Source organism: Rhea americana, unplaced genomic scaffold (genome assembly GCF_003343005.1).
Source record: "Rhea americana isolate MKP2758 unplaced genomic scaffold, rheAme1 scaffold_41, whole genome shotgun sequence".
NCBI classification, from domain to species: Eukaryota; Metazoa; Chordata; class Aves; order Rheiformes; family Rheidae; genus Rhea; species Rhea americana.
In genome coordinates, this window is record NW_028186546.1 from 5,889,507 (window position 1) to 5,906,700 (window position 17,194).

A 17,194-nucleotide genomic window follows, 5' to 3' on the forward strand; every position below is an offset into this window, starting at 1 on the left:
CTCAAGATGAGGCCTCACTACAGCTGAGCGGAGAGGGAGGTTTGCCTCCCTTGACCTGCTGGGAAAAGGAAGATGTGATGAAAGACAGCATGAAGAGCAAGGTAACTAATGGGAGTTTCTAGGGAATCTGTTACAGATCTGATACTAATTGTCATTACTGCTACTACACAAAAAGCATGAATGTGCTGAGGTGACAAAAAACACACATTGCCAGTGCAGAAGATGCTACAATGTTATATGGGAAGAAAAAAATGATAACCTTGAGGAATTAAATAAAAAATTTAAAAGGCTTTAGCATTAGAGGTCGTTTAGCTGTTGATTAGATTTGATTTGCTTAAAAGAGCAGAGTCTTCAATATACGTGTTGATCATGGAAGACTTTGTCTGCAAGTGCACTGCATTTTTGAAACGGAGAAATGGAACCCCTAAAATGGTGTTACCATCCAGATGAAGGGTTGATTGCTGTGAAGGGGCCTGGTGCTACTTTTCTGGAAACTGGAGTACACTCCTGCTTGCTGATATTCATATCTCTTACAGTGAAGCTGGAGCAGAGAGACGCAGGAGTCCCTTCCAGGCCCAACTGGCTCATGATAAGACACTTCCTTTGCCCCCAAATTCATGTGTAAAATCAAACATTTTGCTAGCTTAAGCAGGGAATAATACCTAAGGCACTGGATCTGACTTCTGTAGCTACTCCTTCGACTTGATCGTATTCTTCTTAATTGCCTGCAAAACCAACAGTTGCACAGTAATTGGACTACACTTGTTCATATCTCATAAAATGAAATTTTATGTTGTGTATCTCAAGGGAATAGTTCTATATAGCCCACAGAGCTAAATTTTCTTCCCCCTGCCCTGGGAACTCATCAGGACTTTTTCCTGATGGACTCAGAAGGAAGGCTAAAGAGAGAAAGAAAGAAAGGCCAACTTACTTCAGGACAAATAAATCATTAACTAACTTAAATATTTTGTTCCCCACCCATAGAGATGAAGCAGGATTACGCAGACATTCCCAAAAGGAAATAAACATAACATCAGTATACAATTTCCTTTTCCTTTTGCAAACCACAGCAAGACAAATTACTCAGGGGAGGCAAGACCAGAGATGGAGAAGCTCTTCTAGATGCATGTGCATATACCCAGTGGGGAGATTCCCTCTCTTGTTTAGAGCAGCAGTGTTAACAATAAAATATTTTTTTATAAATGAAGTGGATAGACTCCAAAATAGAAAAGGAGAGGAAAGAGAAGAGCTTAGAAAAGCTCAGGTTACCCTGGACAGTTTGTACTTGTTGTCATCACTAAGGGTAGCACTATGTAGAATTTCACATCAATTCTTTTGAAGTGGATCGTTGTCCTTGCTGTGTGCTGTGTCCAAGTACCCAGATAATTGTTCTCAGCTGGTTCCAGGCCTGTTCCTCTGTCTCAACCCCTGCTGGCAGAATTGCTGGGAGGGAGGCTGAAAAACTAGCAGGTGGTTTTTGAACCACCATCTGTTAGGTGCTGCCTCTCATTTTGGAAGACTGAAAGATTCTTCAGTAAAGGTTGTTTGGTTGTGTAGTGAAGGAGAAAAGGATGTTTTTCCACGATGATCATTACATGATTTTTTTTTAACCTGTACGTGCTCAGCCATGGGATTTGCGTCACCGTCTCATTGTCCTGCTCATCTATGCACACAATCCCGTAACCATCAGAAGCGAAGAACGTACCTGTGCTTAGCAGGTCTGTGGGATTTTGTGATTAATGTGGTTGGGTGCAATGTGGGTTTTCCTCTCAGCCTGCACAAAGTTACTCTCCTCTGGAGTTCCCAAACAAAAGTGCTTCACTTCTCTTRACTTTCTCTTTGATGCAAGTGTGGGAACCGTGCTCTTCCTGATTAGATAGCCTGCTTGTTAATAGAAAGATAGGAAACGTGGTGGAAACTCAATCCTTTTCATAGCCATAGGCATCATCAGTTTATAGGGCTGATTTCYACCATACATAATTGAGAAGAATTCAGGCTGTGTGGCAAGGCGATGCACCAGGAAAACATCTCTGTGAGCAGGAGCTAGAGTAAGTGACAAATTGATAGTTGTCTTGCAGTCTTTCACAGCAAGCTGCAGAGGGATATCCAAGTAGTGTGAGARTATATATTATGTAGAAAAAGGTAATCTGCAGCTTTGATCATTAGTCTATTGGATGATTTCTAATCTCCTGTAGTGTTTTGGAAAAACTCTTCCATGTTGCCGATCTTGGTGTTAATTAACCAGCAGTTTTTTCTTCAAGATCATTACACCCGGTTTCCTACAGTCAGAATTAGGCTTGAGCAGACAGGCTTGAAGTCTCCAAGCTTGTAAATGGCTGCTGCCTTGGAGCATTTGCAGCTTAACCATCCTCCCTCAGTTCTTAAAGGCGGAGCTGGATAGTAACCCTATTTTCAACTCTGATCCTGTTCTGCTTTATTTTGTATGTGCTGCAGCAAGCTCTCTGTGCAACAGCTCTGGGATTTTTGTGGGTTCAGTGTAGGAACATGGGCCGGTGTTGATCCCTGGAGGCACCCAGCTGTGGCACCTCTCGAAATGATCCAGCCCCCGGCAGGAATAGGTGTCTCTGCTCTGAGTACAGCGGTGCCTGGAGCTGCAAGCATGCRTGCTGTGCGCATGTAAACCGAGACGTATCCCGACCCGGGAGCAATAGCGCTGGCATAGGGCAAAGGCGATCGAGCGTGACCTCATCTCGCTGGAATGCTGGACAAGAAGAATGAAGAGCRAACGGTGTCGCTGATGTGAATCTGCTTCTTGCAGGAGCATTTTGTTAACTCTTGATTTTTGTATACAAATATGCTTCCCTGACCGCAAACATTGATATGTTTACTTTGAATTTCACTGCAGTATTCATTGCCAGTTCTTTACCTTCAACAATGTATTGCCCATTTCCCCAAAAAAGTAGATAGGGTGATATTTTTATTGGAGAGCTTTTATTCGGTTTAGCTAGTAGGTATAGAAAAAGGCACAGCATCCACACCTGAAGGGCTGCATCTCTCTAGTCTCAAAAGTTCTTCAGTGACTATCATGTCTTCATTTTCATAATAATTGAGAAATATGTCATCTGCCCCGTTAAAGGAGAAACTACCCTGCCCTTGGCCAAAGCATATGCCTTATCTCTATGCCTAGAGCCCTCCTCTGAAGAGGTAAAATGCAGAATTCTGTACTGAAGTAAGATTAGCAGAGCAGTTGCCACATCCAGAAATACCTCTCTTATTCTAAACCAATTAGCAAGGATAATGACTGGTTTCTTTGCACCAGAAAACCATAAATAACATCGCCCATGTGTGAGGATGCGAGGTGCTAGGTGGAGTTTTGAATCTGGATGAGGCATTTGTATTCATACCTCTTTTTCATATTTTCAGGATTGGCATAAAAAGAAATCAGAGTTTTGGATACTGTTTTTGTTTTCCTGGCTGAATAAACTGTGACCTTTGGGCCAATTAACCTAGTGCTGAATCTTCAGGTGTTTATTTAAAAACCAGTATTGCGAAATAAGTCCTCCATCCAGGATCTGGTTAGTTTGAAATTAATCACTGTTTTTGTGATTTCACTCCATAAGAAAATCAAAGCTTCAGAATTATTCTGGCGGCTAAAATAACAATTATGGCCTGGTTACATATGCAGAGCAGTRAAACAGGTTTTGGGCTCCTCCAGAAAGTCTCCAGGCTCAATTAAAGGTACATTAAAATGTCTAGGCTAAAATTTWGTCTCTTTAGCACAATGTTTTCTGAATGTTCTTAATTTTTTTAAAAAAGACAAATCCTACTACGTATACCTGTATGGATCAACATTAGTAAACTCTACACGACGAAACACAGCCTCACAAYTTCAGCTGTTCCAGCCAGTCCTCTCTACCAGGGGCAGGTCAATGGGCTGCTTTCGTAGTTCCCAGCCATTAGAGGCACCTTTGCATCGTCTTAACTGTGATTAGGTAATTATCTTCAAACTTAGAACACTCTTCACAGTTGTAATTGCTTTTAACTTTGGTAGTCTTCCAAGTTTCATAAAATACTTTTTAAAAATCGTATTTGCAAAATACTCYCTTCATCCTGTCCCCTTTGTAGGGACCACAGGCAATTTCACAGCAAGGTGGTCAGGCTTCAAGACGTACTCTGTAGCTGCTTAGTCCTGCCACTACTSTTTTGTGGCAAAAGTCGTCCTCGTAACTTGATGTCTCATGATCAGAAGCGATGTATCTACAGTCTCCTGATTATAGATGTCTACTCTCCAAGTTTTTGCAAGCCAAAATTACGTTTAGACCGCATCTTTTAGAAAAGTACTGTCAAGAAACAGAGAATCTGTTTTCTTGYGTTAAAATACATGCTTTGTTTGCAATCTGAATTCATCTTTCATTTTGTATTATGCTTTTTCCTGCTTTACTAAAGACTGTTTTAGTATGTGGTATTTTCTCCTTGAAGATACTTTTAACTTATGAAGAAGTTACTTYTCAATCTTCTTTCAGATCATCAAAACAGATACCATTCTTTAGTTAGTGGCATTATTTCAACCTTTTCCTTTTTACAGCTCTTTCCTGTACTACTCTTATTTTCCATTGACTTTTTTTTTTWAAAGAAATGTGGAAAGTTTATATTATTCTATTATTAGCCATGCTGTGAGATCAGCCACAGAAATTAAATATCATTTTCTTACAGCTATTCGTTATTGCCCTGAAGCTATTTAACCCTGCTGTTACCATAGTATGATTTGTACAGAGTCTTTGGGTAACGTGATACATATATGTATATGTATGTAGGTATATATACTCTTATACCATGGTAATTTTCATGTTTTTGATTGCTGAAGGACCCTGGGCACTTGGATGTCCTTACAAGTGATCCCTAACATTTTGAATGTGGGATGCTATACCTGTTGTCACAGGTCAACACTACAGGCCTGTAAATTCAAACACTACACTTAACAAAAACCAAAAAACAAACAAACAAACAAACAAAAACCCCACCTAACTTATTACTGGCAGTGAAAACTGTTCGCTGCCTTAAAGGAAGTTGCTCCAAGCGCAGTGAACTCAATGCCGGACCCGCTACAGGTTTTCCTGCATTGCCATCTGCTGGGTGCTCTGCCAACACACAGCCRAGCAGTCCCTGGGAGACAGCAGGGGCCAGCTGGGAGAAGGTCCGTAAGGATGTCTCGAGCAAATTGCCTTGCAGAAGATGGGTGATGCTCTCTGCATCTCACAGACCCTCGTTCAATGAGCCCGATGGCCAGAGTTCTCCAAAGTGCAGTTTAATTTAAATGCCACATGCTTCTTATGTAGAAGAAACATAATTCATGTTTATAACTAACTATGCATAATTTCGCTGAAGAAGGATGGAAGCCAAGGGCTTTATGAAGGACATTTTTACTCTAATCTAAAAATTTTAAGTGGTTTATCCTCCCTGTAATTTCATGAGCTTGATCAGTTATGTCTTGTCTTTTCTAGATCCAGAAAGTTGTGGTTCTCGGTGGCTGTGCTGCTTTCATGGCCATTTAGGAAACTGGTGGCTAAGGCACTGACAGCATATTTTCTGTGATTTAAGAGGAGAGAAAGTTGTCATAGTTATCTAGCTCAGACCTTTATTAACCATGCAATTTCCTGTACTGTCCTATAACTATATCTCGTCCATTTTAAATTACTGAGTGCCACTTCTGTGTTTAGCTTTTAAAAAAAAAAAAAAAAAAAAAAAAAGTTTCCTAGAATTCAAGTTACGTGACCTCAGGGAGAACTGAATGTTCAGTGTGTTATAAGCCTGTGCCAAAGGCTGTTGAACTGTTGTTGCAAAGCAGGCTTGTGCATATCCGCAGGTCATAGTTTGATCAAGAGGTAAGAGATTCTGCTGGAAGGTCTTGCCCCAGCTACATTTTACTGATATATCAGTAACTGATCAATTTTTTTGRACAAAATAATTACAGGAGCAAAAAGTTTGGCCTTACTTTAATCTACTGTCTCTCTTGAAGAAGTTGACCCTGTTAATAGGAAGTCAAGAAATCTTTACTGTTTACTGCAGCTTCACCATCATTGCTTTTTTAGTACTTGATATCAGTTTACTGTTAAGACTTGTATGAGGAAAACAAGTAATGCTTCATGTAAGAGATCTTTCAACACTTGTATAAAACAAGTGGAAACAAAGCAAACTGGTGGCTGCGTAAGTAAGATTGCTGGTCTTGCTTTGGAGCAGGGATGTGATGCTGGGAGGTGCCACCACACAGGGGCTAGAGCAGCACTCCATAGTCTGGGCTCTGCTCTTCTGGAAGGCTATTGCACTACCTTTGAAAAGCCAACTTATCTTTTTCTTCACATATCTGGACTATATCTACAATACTTGTCCTGTGGTGTMTGAAGGTTCAATTATCTAAAAGTTTTTGAAGTAATTCTGGGAGTCTCACCAGTGCCCAGTAAAATAGCTGTATATTAGCAGACTGTGCCTGATGCACGTATGGCTGAAACCAAGGCATGTGAAGGGAGGGATCTCTCTGTACATGCCCTTTCTGTACATTCTTTCCACAAACAGCTCTGATTGCTGTCAACAACTGGATAAATATAYCTTTTTTCTGTCTCATGACAGGTATTTTTATATTTGCGTTCCATGGTATTGTTCTAGCTTGGAAACATGTTTTGGAAGTTCCCAAAGAAAAATGTGTTTTGGTAGCAATGCACTCTTTAGCAMTGGAATTTGGTTAAAATGCAGGCTTTGGAGTTAATACTGACAACATCAGTCAGTGGGTTTAACAGGCACCTACTGCTCTTGTGTAGTGTAACTTAATAAAGCACCACTTATATCGAGGAGAAATTATGTTGGCTTATTTAAAGAAACTACCATCTATGACCAAGATCTTGAATTCTTGACTTTGATTGGACAGAGCAAGGATCATTTGGAGTTCAAACACTGTCTTTCCATGTAAGTCATTACTATAATAATTAAAAGATACTATCATACAGGAGATGCAATTTAGAGATCCATTAGTTATTGTTTCTGCTTTTTCTCTCACTATTTCCAGATTATCTTCTATTCTTCCTCTTCTCAGATAGTGCCTTCAGCAGTTTAACACTGAGGAGCTCATGCTGTGATAAAGGCAATACTATGAAACCTGAATAAATGTTGCTTCCCATTGTGTTGCTACTTAAATATCTGGCCATAGAACTGCAAAACATGACACTTTAAAAGCATAGATATAAATAGATGGCTCCAGATCACAGGACTTGCTACCTTAWTCTTTTCAATATATTTCTGTCTTCCTTTTAATTATACATATTTCCTTCTCTCTCAAACTGTGTTCTTTGTTCTCTATTTTTCTCCACTACCTCATAATCTCCTTAAGACAGAGACTTTCTGTCTGCCCGTGAATGCTGACCTGTATAAATAATGTCTTTTTAAAAGCAGGGTGTTCTTTCATCATAATAGTAAAATAAATTCTCTAGAAAACCTTGTTCCAATCCATGTGGCTTTCTTGGTCATTGCTCATAAAAGATGATGGAAATGCAAGAAGAGGCCTGRAGGCTGACAGCATGCTTGTTTGGGCCACTTTCCTTGTGCTGAAGGGATRCAGCATATTTTGATGTATGACTGAGGCTTCTGAATGAACAACCACATTATTGCTATGGGTTGAAGCAACCCCTACAGAGAAATWTCAAATGGAAAACAGAATTGCTTCAGATCAGCAGTGCTGGGACAGTGGCTGTGCAATGTTTTTCTGGTGGAGCRTGACATCTGTCGGTGGTTGGTAGAGTTGAGAGCAGCCTTCACACCAGGAGTGGACTTCATCCTGGCTASGGCTGGCCGCTTGAGTCAGACTGTAGTCTAAGCCTCCAGATACTCCATAGAGAGAGGGTGAATCTTCCTGTATGCTCAAGAGCTGCCCTTCTGGTAGGATGAACCGCTCTGCAGAAGTGCCTCTCTTTCCAGTGGCCATACAGGGAGTTGAGATGACTAATTCAGCTAGGTATTTGACTTCGAAATAGATAACGTTTTCTTAGGTGGCTGATGTAGATGCATTTACATGGCTAAAATGAAATGATATCCCCCCTAGGTCTGGTCTAATGACATTGTGCATAAAATTTCAGGAAACTGCATTAAGTTCCTGCCCTCACTGCTACAGTGTATGAATTCCCCTAGCACTACAGCTCTTCGGAATTTCAGAGCGGATCTCTCCTTTCTGTATCCTTGGGAAAAGAAGAAAAAGGGARGAAAAAGGAATCCCTTTTTGGTATCTGAAGCCACAACTATGCATGGTTTCTTATTTTGAGAACCAGTAATAGCAAAGGAGACYGCAGCTCTCTTTAAGGTTATGGTTGGCTTTCCAAGGATGGGCTGGCTCASATGGCAGGCAGAAAGTGCTTTAAAGTGACTGTTATACCCAAACCAATCTCTTTAGGCTGTATAAGAAATTTATGCTAATACCACATATTCAAAAGCAGTCATGTGCAAAAGTGACATTTCTAATGCTGTACGATTCAGTATCAGAGGGTCTTCACGCAGAATTTGCCTGGATTTCTTCTTATTTCATTCTCTCTTGAGCTTGGGGTTCTTGTCTTCCTCAGCTCTCTCCTCTTCTACRTTTTAACAAACTTCAAGTGCTTCCTGTTCTCAGTCACCTGATCTGGGTCGTGCCTTAAAGGCTGGCACAGCCTTCAAAAAAACAAAGACAAATGTTTGCAATGTAATGGGATTTTCATTAACTTTCTTGGGGTACATTTATGGAAAAGTATTAACTTGTGATGCAGACATTTGCTGTCCAAACCAGGAAAGTGCTGGCTTTATTTGCCTTTCTCATTAAGTTCTAGTTTCTCATTTGGTTCCAGTACTACATAAGCAAAAGCAACTTACTGTTATCCATACTGGTGAAACTTGTCAATGCTGGCCTGCTGTTTTCAGGAAACATTGTAGGATTCTTTTTAAAAATTAATCTAGACATAGTTGTAAGCTAAGTGTAGACAGACCTTCTCAATTTGTGATGGGTCTCTTACAGCTATTCTTATTCCATCCAATTTACAAATGCTTATTTAATTAGTAATCTAGACTGTACAGAGCAGATTCATTCATCTCATCATATGAAGAATTATAAAACATTACAATAGGCTTAAGTGTTGTCACAGTCAATATTTCATATAATTAGAAGAGGTCACCAAATGTGTTTGGCCTTGCCTTATTGATGGTTTAATGAATAGACTACTTTTCCGTTGAGAACATCTGTTTAAGTATAGTTCTTGCCCCAGATGAGGTAGTTCAGAGCTTTCAAATAACTGTCATCCTTTTGCTAGAATCAAACCAGTGGTTAAGTATCTATTCATCTTGCATACAAGGTCAGTATTTTCTTTGCAGCCTAACTGGCACAAAGTCTGTGACAACTTARTATCAGTGTTTATCATGTTTCTGCATCTTCAAACCCACAACAAAAGTCATTTTAACTCCAGATTATTTGTAAGGAAGCCTTTTTGCCCTAGTTCCATTTGGCAGGAAAATAAGCCCTCCTTTTTAATTTCATATCATTAAGTGGAATACAGCTATCTCAAAGGTGCAGTGGGATATATTTCTGCCTAACACATTCTTTTATTTTGAAGTGGAAAACAAGCGCAGAAAAAGAATCATCTAACAAAATGGTGGAACTGTCTTCTACCTGAATTTTCTTTTATGGAAAGACTGCATCTTAAAATTTAATATTACATGAAAGTTTGAAACAATCCTTTTGAGAGCCATCAGTTTGACCTTTTAAATTTGTGAAGGAACAGCTGGTTCTTCTTTACTGCAAAAATACTCTGACCTAAATAACTAGTGTCAACGGACAAAACTGTGTCTTTGCACTGAGCCTTGTATTTCTCTGTCTGTGTATCTAGCCAAAGATATAGGGCCAAATGGTCATGCCTGGAGATATCCCATGGGACAACTCTCAAATTTCAGAAGTATTCCCTGCCTCATGATGCCCTCCAGCTTGTGTTATCCTCCCACAGCTCAGTGAGCATCACACAATTTTAGAGTGCTCACAAATGTCCACAATTTGAAACTTCCATCAGAAATGCTGCCTGCCAATGGTTATAGGCATCGGGTAGCCTAGAACAGCATTGGATAAGAYAGTGCTCTCTGGAAGAGTCTCTGCTTCTGCAAGGTATCAACATAAAACACCTACTTCAGGAAACACTTTGAAAAGTGTTATTGTGATGCTCTCTGATGTTTAAGACACTGCTGATATCTCAGCATAGAATTAAGAAATACAACCTATTGAATCAGCAAATGGCCATAATCTATGTGACATCAATCAGCAGGCTCGTGCTGCCCTGCAACCAGATGTAAAGTGGACGCAGCACTCAGGCCTGGAAGGCGAAGCGGAGCTGCATACGGTCCTGCCTCCGCGTGCCACTGCAGCGATATGTCCTGTGTTCCCTTGTGCCAAACAACCCTTCATAGGCATCAGTGGAAAATCAACGTAGGAATACAGTGGTTGTGACTTGTGTAGCTAAATGAATTCTTCAGTCTTCTGGCTCTCTCTTCAGCCTCTTAGTACACATGGAGGAAGTATGGAAATACTTGGCAGATATTTACCATGCTCTTTAAAAAGAAGAAGGAAAAAAAGCAAACAACTTGAGCAAACACAATTTTATGTAATTGACTTTAAAAAAAAAGAAAAAACTAAATAGCTTAGCTGTCGCTGGGCTTTGCCTAAGGGACTGTCATGAATGAGTTACACAACTGAACATTCATTCATCAACTGATTCTTTGCAAAACCATATGGCTCCTTGCAGGATTTCTTTAAATACTATGCATAGATATGAAATTGCTGCTTTGTAGCTGTAAAGTCTGTTGCTTGAGGCTCATTTTGAAATACTCTTTCTAGATAGTAAAGCAATGTTAATTTTGCAAGTAATAGCCTAATAGATAGCAGTTGTTCAGGCACTTTCAAACAAATTAAGAAAAGAAATAGAAAAATAAGAAATCTTTAAGGAGTAAACTAATCTAAACTTTAAAGATTAACTATGTCATTGCATGTGATTTTCACATGAATTGTAGGACATCCATTTTACTAGATGGAAGGCAATGAGGAAAAGAGAAACATTAAAAAAGTCACTGGTTTCATGTATCAATTCAGAAACAACAGAACCTCTGCAAAATACATACATTAATTTACTGCAGTAAATATGTCTGAAACAGAGTTCACTGCTTGTGTTTAATGATGTCTTTCTCTATCACAGAAACCAGGACAGATAGCTGCAATAAGAATTCACGTTATGTTATTTTCAATGCGTGCCTGAACAGTGGAATTGCCCAGGTACTTGGCAAGTACCTTGCCATGTTTTCAAAAGAGAAAAACTATTTTAAATGTATCTTGTTTTGAGGATGTTCAAAATGGGCACCTGCAAAGGCTTGATCTTTCCCAGGGGGTAGTCAGCACTTTTTTCTAAACGGGTGTGTAAAAATGAARGCAGGCCAGGTGATGCCGAGGGTGATTTCAGGGCAGCCCCACAATCTCCAGGAACTAAACAATATTCTTGGCTAGTGCAAAGAGAGACCAGAATAGGGACAGGTCTTTTAGCTTCTCTCTCAACATAGGTGACCCTAAGCAGCAGGGCATGTGCCGGGGCTGTGCCCTTAGCGAACAGCTGCGTRTGGAGTAAAATGCTGGACGCTTTCCTGCACGTGGGAAAGGTGGAGGGAGCATGTTGGGAGAGGTTAACCCCAGCATCAGGGTATAATATCCCCTGGGCAGTGCTTCGGCTTCTCCCATATTGCTGTCATCCCACACAGTAAACGTTTCTAGTCAGTGCATCAAAAACCTGCCAGCCTGCTCTGTCTGGTAAACGTGGCTGTGTGCTAAGGAAGGAGCTGCAGGGCTCTGTGAAGGGCTGCTTGTGCATGAATCTTGTGCAAGAGGCGTGAGAAGTTCACATTGTGTTGTGATGCTGGCTTATCTGCTCTAAGGACTTTGAGATGGTGACTGCTACAGGCTGTTTCAGAGGAGTTATATGTAGTAATTATGGAATGATCTGTCTATATTAAAAGACCCTTTGAAACCCATCATTTGGTGACTTGACTTAAAGCATAGCTTAAAGCAGAAGTCTTCAGTATTCTTGGTTTTAAAATCTCACTTGGCATCTCTGGATGTGAAGAGGAAAAACCACAGGACATAATTATATTAAGAATCCATGAGATATTACAGATCAGATTTTCAGGCTTCTTTTTTCTTTCATCTATGTTAATCTCTTTCTCAGTATTCTCTAACCTCTCACTATTTGGTTCCTGATGGCTTTCACTTAATGTGTGTAGTATATCATCTGAGTACCTTGGATCACTGCAAAAGGTACCAACCTGCTGCTGCAACTATGGTTACAATACATCAAAAAACAAAGAAAGAAAAGATCAGAAAGTTGTGTGCATGACTTGTATACAAAGTAAAGGGAGAGGAAAWGTGAATCTATGATATTGTTACAAAGCGTGCAGATGTCTTCCAAAAATAGGGAYGTATTTACCCATGTTTTTTTCTTCTTATTTGGAATTTCTGATGGTTTTAACAGCCACATGGTAGCCCAGGGCTTTGTAGGRGGAGAAGATTTTACACTTGCATTGTGTTTACAGATTGGAGTACCAATGTGCATGGAGACTTAAACAGCTGACTGAAGCCTCCAAGTATTACAATTTAAGAATTCATTTTTCCTATGATTGTATTCAGTTCAGTWGGGACAAGCCTTAATTAAAACAAGCAGTGCTTTAACGGTGACTGTTGTCTGTGGATTAATAACACCTTGCTTGATAAAAGTGCAGGCAGGCAGGTTGGCCTGCGGATCCTGGGAGCTTCTGCCTTGCCACCTGACAGACTTCTGTTAAAAAGTCACTTAGTATACATTAACTTCTAGCAATATCAAGTGCCTTTGTGCTGCTGAGCTCAGTAGTGTGCACACTCAGCCCCTCTGAAAACAGAATAGTTTGCTTTTCTAAACTAGATTAACAGAATTTTATATAGTAGGTACATTAATTTGTCCTTCCACATGGTGATGGGTTAGGTATAATGTTAGCTCTGAGGCTCTCAAGTGGAAGGTATCATATAAACACAGTTATGTGCTAATACTTTCCTTGAAAGACTGGATAACTGGGTTTTATCCACTGTTCTCCTCTCTCCCAGGCATACCTCAGTTATATGACATTTACTAGGGCAACATTAAGAATCTTCTCATCTGTAACATTTTATAAAGCCAACATAATTTTCAAGTTCTGCAAAATGGAGGCACTTCCCGRAAGAGCAAACCCATTGCATATCTCCCTGGAAGCCAAACCAAAACTCACCTTGCAAGGCAGAGGACAAGCTGGGTTTCCTGCCTCCCTTGCTTTAATGCCTCTGCGTTCGCTTTTTAGGAGGAAGGCGGGCAGTGGGGAGAGGGGAGAGGCTGACGGTGTGACGCCAAGGCCAGTTCAGAAACTGCGTAAGACACGAACGCCTGTGCCGAGGCCCCGGTGTCCCGTGTTTGCTGCTGCTGAGAAAATCACTGCCTGCTCTACGTTAAACTAATCGCGTGTCCAAMCGAACGAGGCGGCAAACACCAGAATTAAAACGCGCGGCATCGCTCGCATCACGCAGGCTGCAGTCCGCAAGCGCGTTGTGAGCAGCTGCGTGGATTTGCAGATCCGTGTCGCAGCCGTCGGCGGGTGAGACGCGAGCGGCAGGAGCCGCAGCGCCTCAAGCCTCACGGGGCCGCGGGCGAGGCGGCTCGGCCCCGCGGCCCCTCACGGACGCCTCGCCGCAGCGCCCGCTGCCTTCGCGGCAGAGCGCCCAGGCCCTCAGGCTGCAGCCCGCGGGGTGTGGGCTGATGCCTTCAGCTAAAACTGCCTTTTTCACTGGTTTGCGTTTTATTTTTTTCTTTTTTTTTTCTTTTTTTCTTTCTTTTTTTTTCTTTTTTTTTTTTTGATTGGGGGTATAGTTTTGCTGCCGGCCACCTTCGACGCCCCGAGAAAATGGCGCCGCCCACCCGCACCCAGCGCGGGGTTAACCCCGCCCCCCCGAAAGGGAGGCGCGGCCCCTTTAAGGCCTTCGCCCCCTCCCGCTCGCGTGACGACGCTCGGGCGCCACCGCGCAGGAGCGGGCGCGGCGTCGGCGGTGGTGGGGAGGGGAAGGGTGTTGTGAGCGGTGGTAGGTGCCACGGCGGGAGGTGGGGGGGAGAAAGGAATGTACCACCCCGCGCGGCGGGGGGGTCTGTTCTGAGGAGAGCGACGGTTGGGGCGGTCCCTGAGGAGAGCGACGGTTGGAGCGGCGGCAGCGGCGCCCGGCGCGGCGCCGCCGGCGGCTGTGGGGCTCCGGAGATGGACCAGCGCCTCGCCGAGCTGGTGGAGGAGCTCACCACGTCGGGGGAGCCGCAGCTGGAGGCGGGCAGAATGAGGGAGCTGAAGAAAATCTGCAAGTACGGGGCCTCTCGGCGGGCCCTGCTGCCGGGGCGGGGGGGCGCGCCGGGCCGGGCCGGGCCGGGCCGGGCCGGGCCGGGCCTCCGCTCCCTGGCCCCGAAACTGCAGTTTTCGGGTCCAGGCAGCAGGTGCGTGAAGGCTGCCCCAGAGGCTCCCGAGTGTGTTGTTTAGCGGTACTTTGCATTGCTGTCAGCACAGAGGCTGTTTTTTCTTTTTTTCTTTTTTTTTTAAGAAAAGTTGGTGTCTGTGTGAGTGTGATAACACTTTTTAAATAAAACTTGTTTTTTATTTTTCCCCTTCCCCCCAGGTCTTCAGATGAACACATCAGCCATGCCTATCATCTGCTGATGACACGGCTCAATGAGGAGCATGCCGAGATACGCTTCTCGGCTTTTCAGATTGTGCTTGAGTTGTTTACCCGATCGCATCAGTTCCGGACRTTAATTATTTCCAACTTCCAAGACCTCTTGGAGCTCACGGTTGGGATAGACCATGAGCAGCCTCTTCCCCCGCCCAAAGAAGTGGCACAAAAGCTGAGAAGAGTGGCCATTAAGGCAGTACAAGACTGGCATGAGAAATATGGTGAGGCCTACAAGAAGCTTTCTCTGGGATACCACTTTTTAAAGCAGAATAAGAAGGTACTCTGCGTTTTTACTTCAATTTGCCTTTTTAGGTAATGATCTCTAGAAGATGTTTAAAGTTGAATCAATAAATCTAAAAGGAAAACTGTTGGAAACAAAGCACTGTCTTCAAGAGTCATCCTCTTGACCACAGTCTTTAAAAAGCAGCCCCCAGACTTATACACTCTTTCTAGGATTTATGGTGGTAACACTTACATGGAGCAAAACTGTCACCTTAGAGCACAGATTTAAAGATCTTCAAGAAGTAGGCCTTAACCAGTCTTGATAGAGTATTTYTGAAAAGTTTTCTGAACGTCAGATGCTTTTTAGAAAAATGTCTTGTTTCTATCAACGTGCTAGCAAAACTAATCTTACTTAGAGGAAAGCGTACACAGTTCACAGTATGCACAAACATCATACTGTAGTGCTGACCAGAAAACAAGCTAAGCTTTCTAGTACTGTTGAAGCAGATGTCTTTTTATTTTGAGCCAGTACGTCACTCAGAACGCGGATTTTTTTTTTTCCATTGACTATCATATATGTGCAACTTACGGTTTAGTGATTACCTTTGCCAAGCTTTAGTGTTCTCTTATATACCAGCCAGCTAGTTGAGATGAGGAAAAAGGACTGTGTGAATCTCGACACTAAGCTGCAGCCTGACATCAGTAGAACAAGAAGTATTTGTGGAAGAAGCTGAACTATAATGGAGAGACTATAGATTGCAGGGTGGTGGTGGGAAATGAATTGTTTTTAAAGTGATAGGGTACTAGGAGATATCATGAAGGACAGATCCATGTCAGTGGAGTAGATTACACACAGGAGGAGTTCTGTTGTGCCTCTGCTGGAGTGGTAAAGGAGTTAAATAAAACTCCTTTTATTTAATAAACTTGGATAGTGGGTGAAAGGCTATATTGCATTAATGCTTATCTCAAGTGCCAAAGTGTAGCCTTTCTAAAAAGAAAGTGACACTTTAAACTGAGGATCGTCTCAGCTATTAAGTCTTTCTCTGGAAGTTTAACATAGCCTTATTTCTGCACTATCTACTTCTGGCTTCCCAGAAATGCCCCCAGTTCCTCTAACATTACTGTGCTCCTTTAAGTGGAGAATGTGCTGTGTTTTGGACAATTCAAAGCTTTGTGTGCTGGTGATAKATATCTAGTATGTGAGATGAGATTTTATTGTCATTGAGAAACCATGATGTGGCAGATGTTGTAAGAGAAGCCCGTGGCTGAGTGCCAAAGCATGAAACAGAATGTAGCAGAGTGACAGAGCAGCACATGGCTGATCCCTTTGGGACAAAGAAAGGAAAGGTATGGGCAGGTGACTCTGTCATAGGTATTCTGATCCAAGGAAGAAGCTGTGATTCAGGAAGCTCTAGATATCCATGGTTTGCTGTGCAAACCACATCTGACTACCTAGGAACACCAGCTTGTAGTTTCTGAATTCAGTATCTTTGTTCCATTTTTSTGTTCGATGTTGCTTTGTGTTTAATATAGTGGTGCGTCTTTGGGAGGATCTGTTTCTCCTGTTACTATGTGGAGAGCTATGCAAACTTGATCGAAAAAATGAGATCCTGAAAACCAAAAATATCGCTGTGGGGATCCAAGTGCTGCTATAGGTTGTGAAATTAGCTCTTTTCTTTACCTTTCCCTATCTCCCTGATAAGAAGAGAAATTTATAAGTGCATGTCTCTTAAGTTGATGGAGACTCTCCATGTCAGTTTCTGCAAAAAGCGAGGTAGCCTTTTACTCCTAGAAGTTTATAGGTATACCATTCATCCATGTGTTTACATTCATCAAGGTATTTACATAATATTTGTGAACACCTTAAGCCTTTTTGCATGCTGTAGAGAATGTTGAGCATATGGGAACGTGGATATGGTTAAGCCCAAGTTCAAGCATTTATTTTCTAGCTTCCATTATATTTTATGGCATTACCTACTTGCTTAATGCTAAACAAATGTGAAAATGTTTCACTAAATTTGAGAAGAGAGAGTGACAGAAATACTTGGTTGTGCAAGAAATAACGAAATTTCAGTTGTAGGATGTTCTTGGTTAACTTGACCAGTCAGTCGCTATTAAGTCCAAGTACATATTGCCAAAAAGATTTCCTAGGGCTAAATAGAAAGTGAGACTTACTTGTCATATTGATGGTAATCTCGCSATCATATGGACTTC

The 17,194-nt window shown here is 41.9% G+C and overlaps 1 protein-coding gene across 2 annotated transcripts in view; it reads left to right on the plus strand.

Annotated features, from left to right (window-relative positions):
* The first annotated feature begins 14,154 nt into the window (after positions 1-14,154).
* The window catches only part of UVSSA (UV stimulated scaffold protein A), a 55,769-nt gene continuing 52,729 nt past the window's right edge, over positions 14,155-17,194 (plus strand). The window contains exons 1-2 of one of the 2 annotated variants that reach the window (XM_085314719.1): positions 14,155-14,396; positions 14,705-15,035. In XM_085314719.1, the coding sequence (XP_085170845.1) occupies positions 14,299-14,396; positions 14,705-15,035 (429 nt within the window). In that variant the 5' untranslated portion in view covers positions 14,155-14,298. The remainder of the gene's footprint in view (positions 14,397-14,704; positions 15,036-17,194) is intronic. The other variant, XM_085314720.1, reaches the window with a different exon arrangement.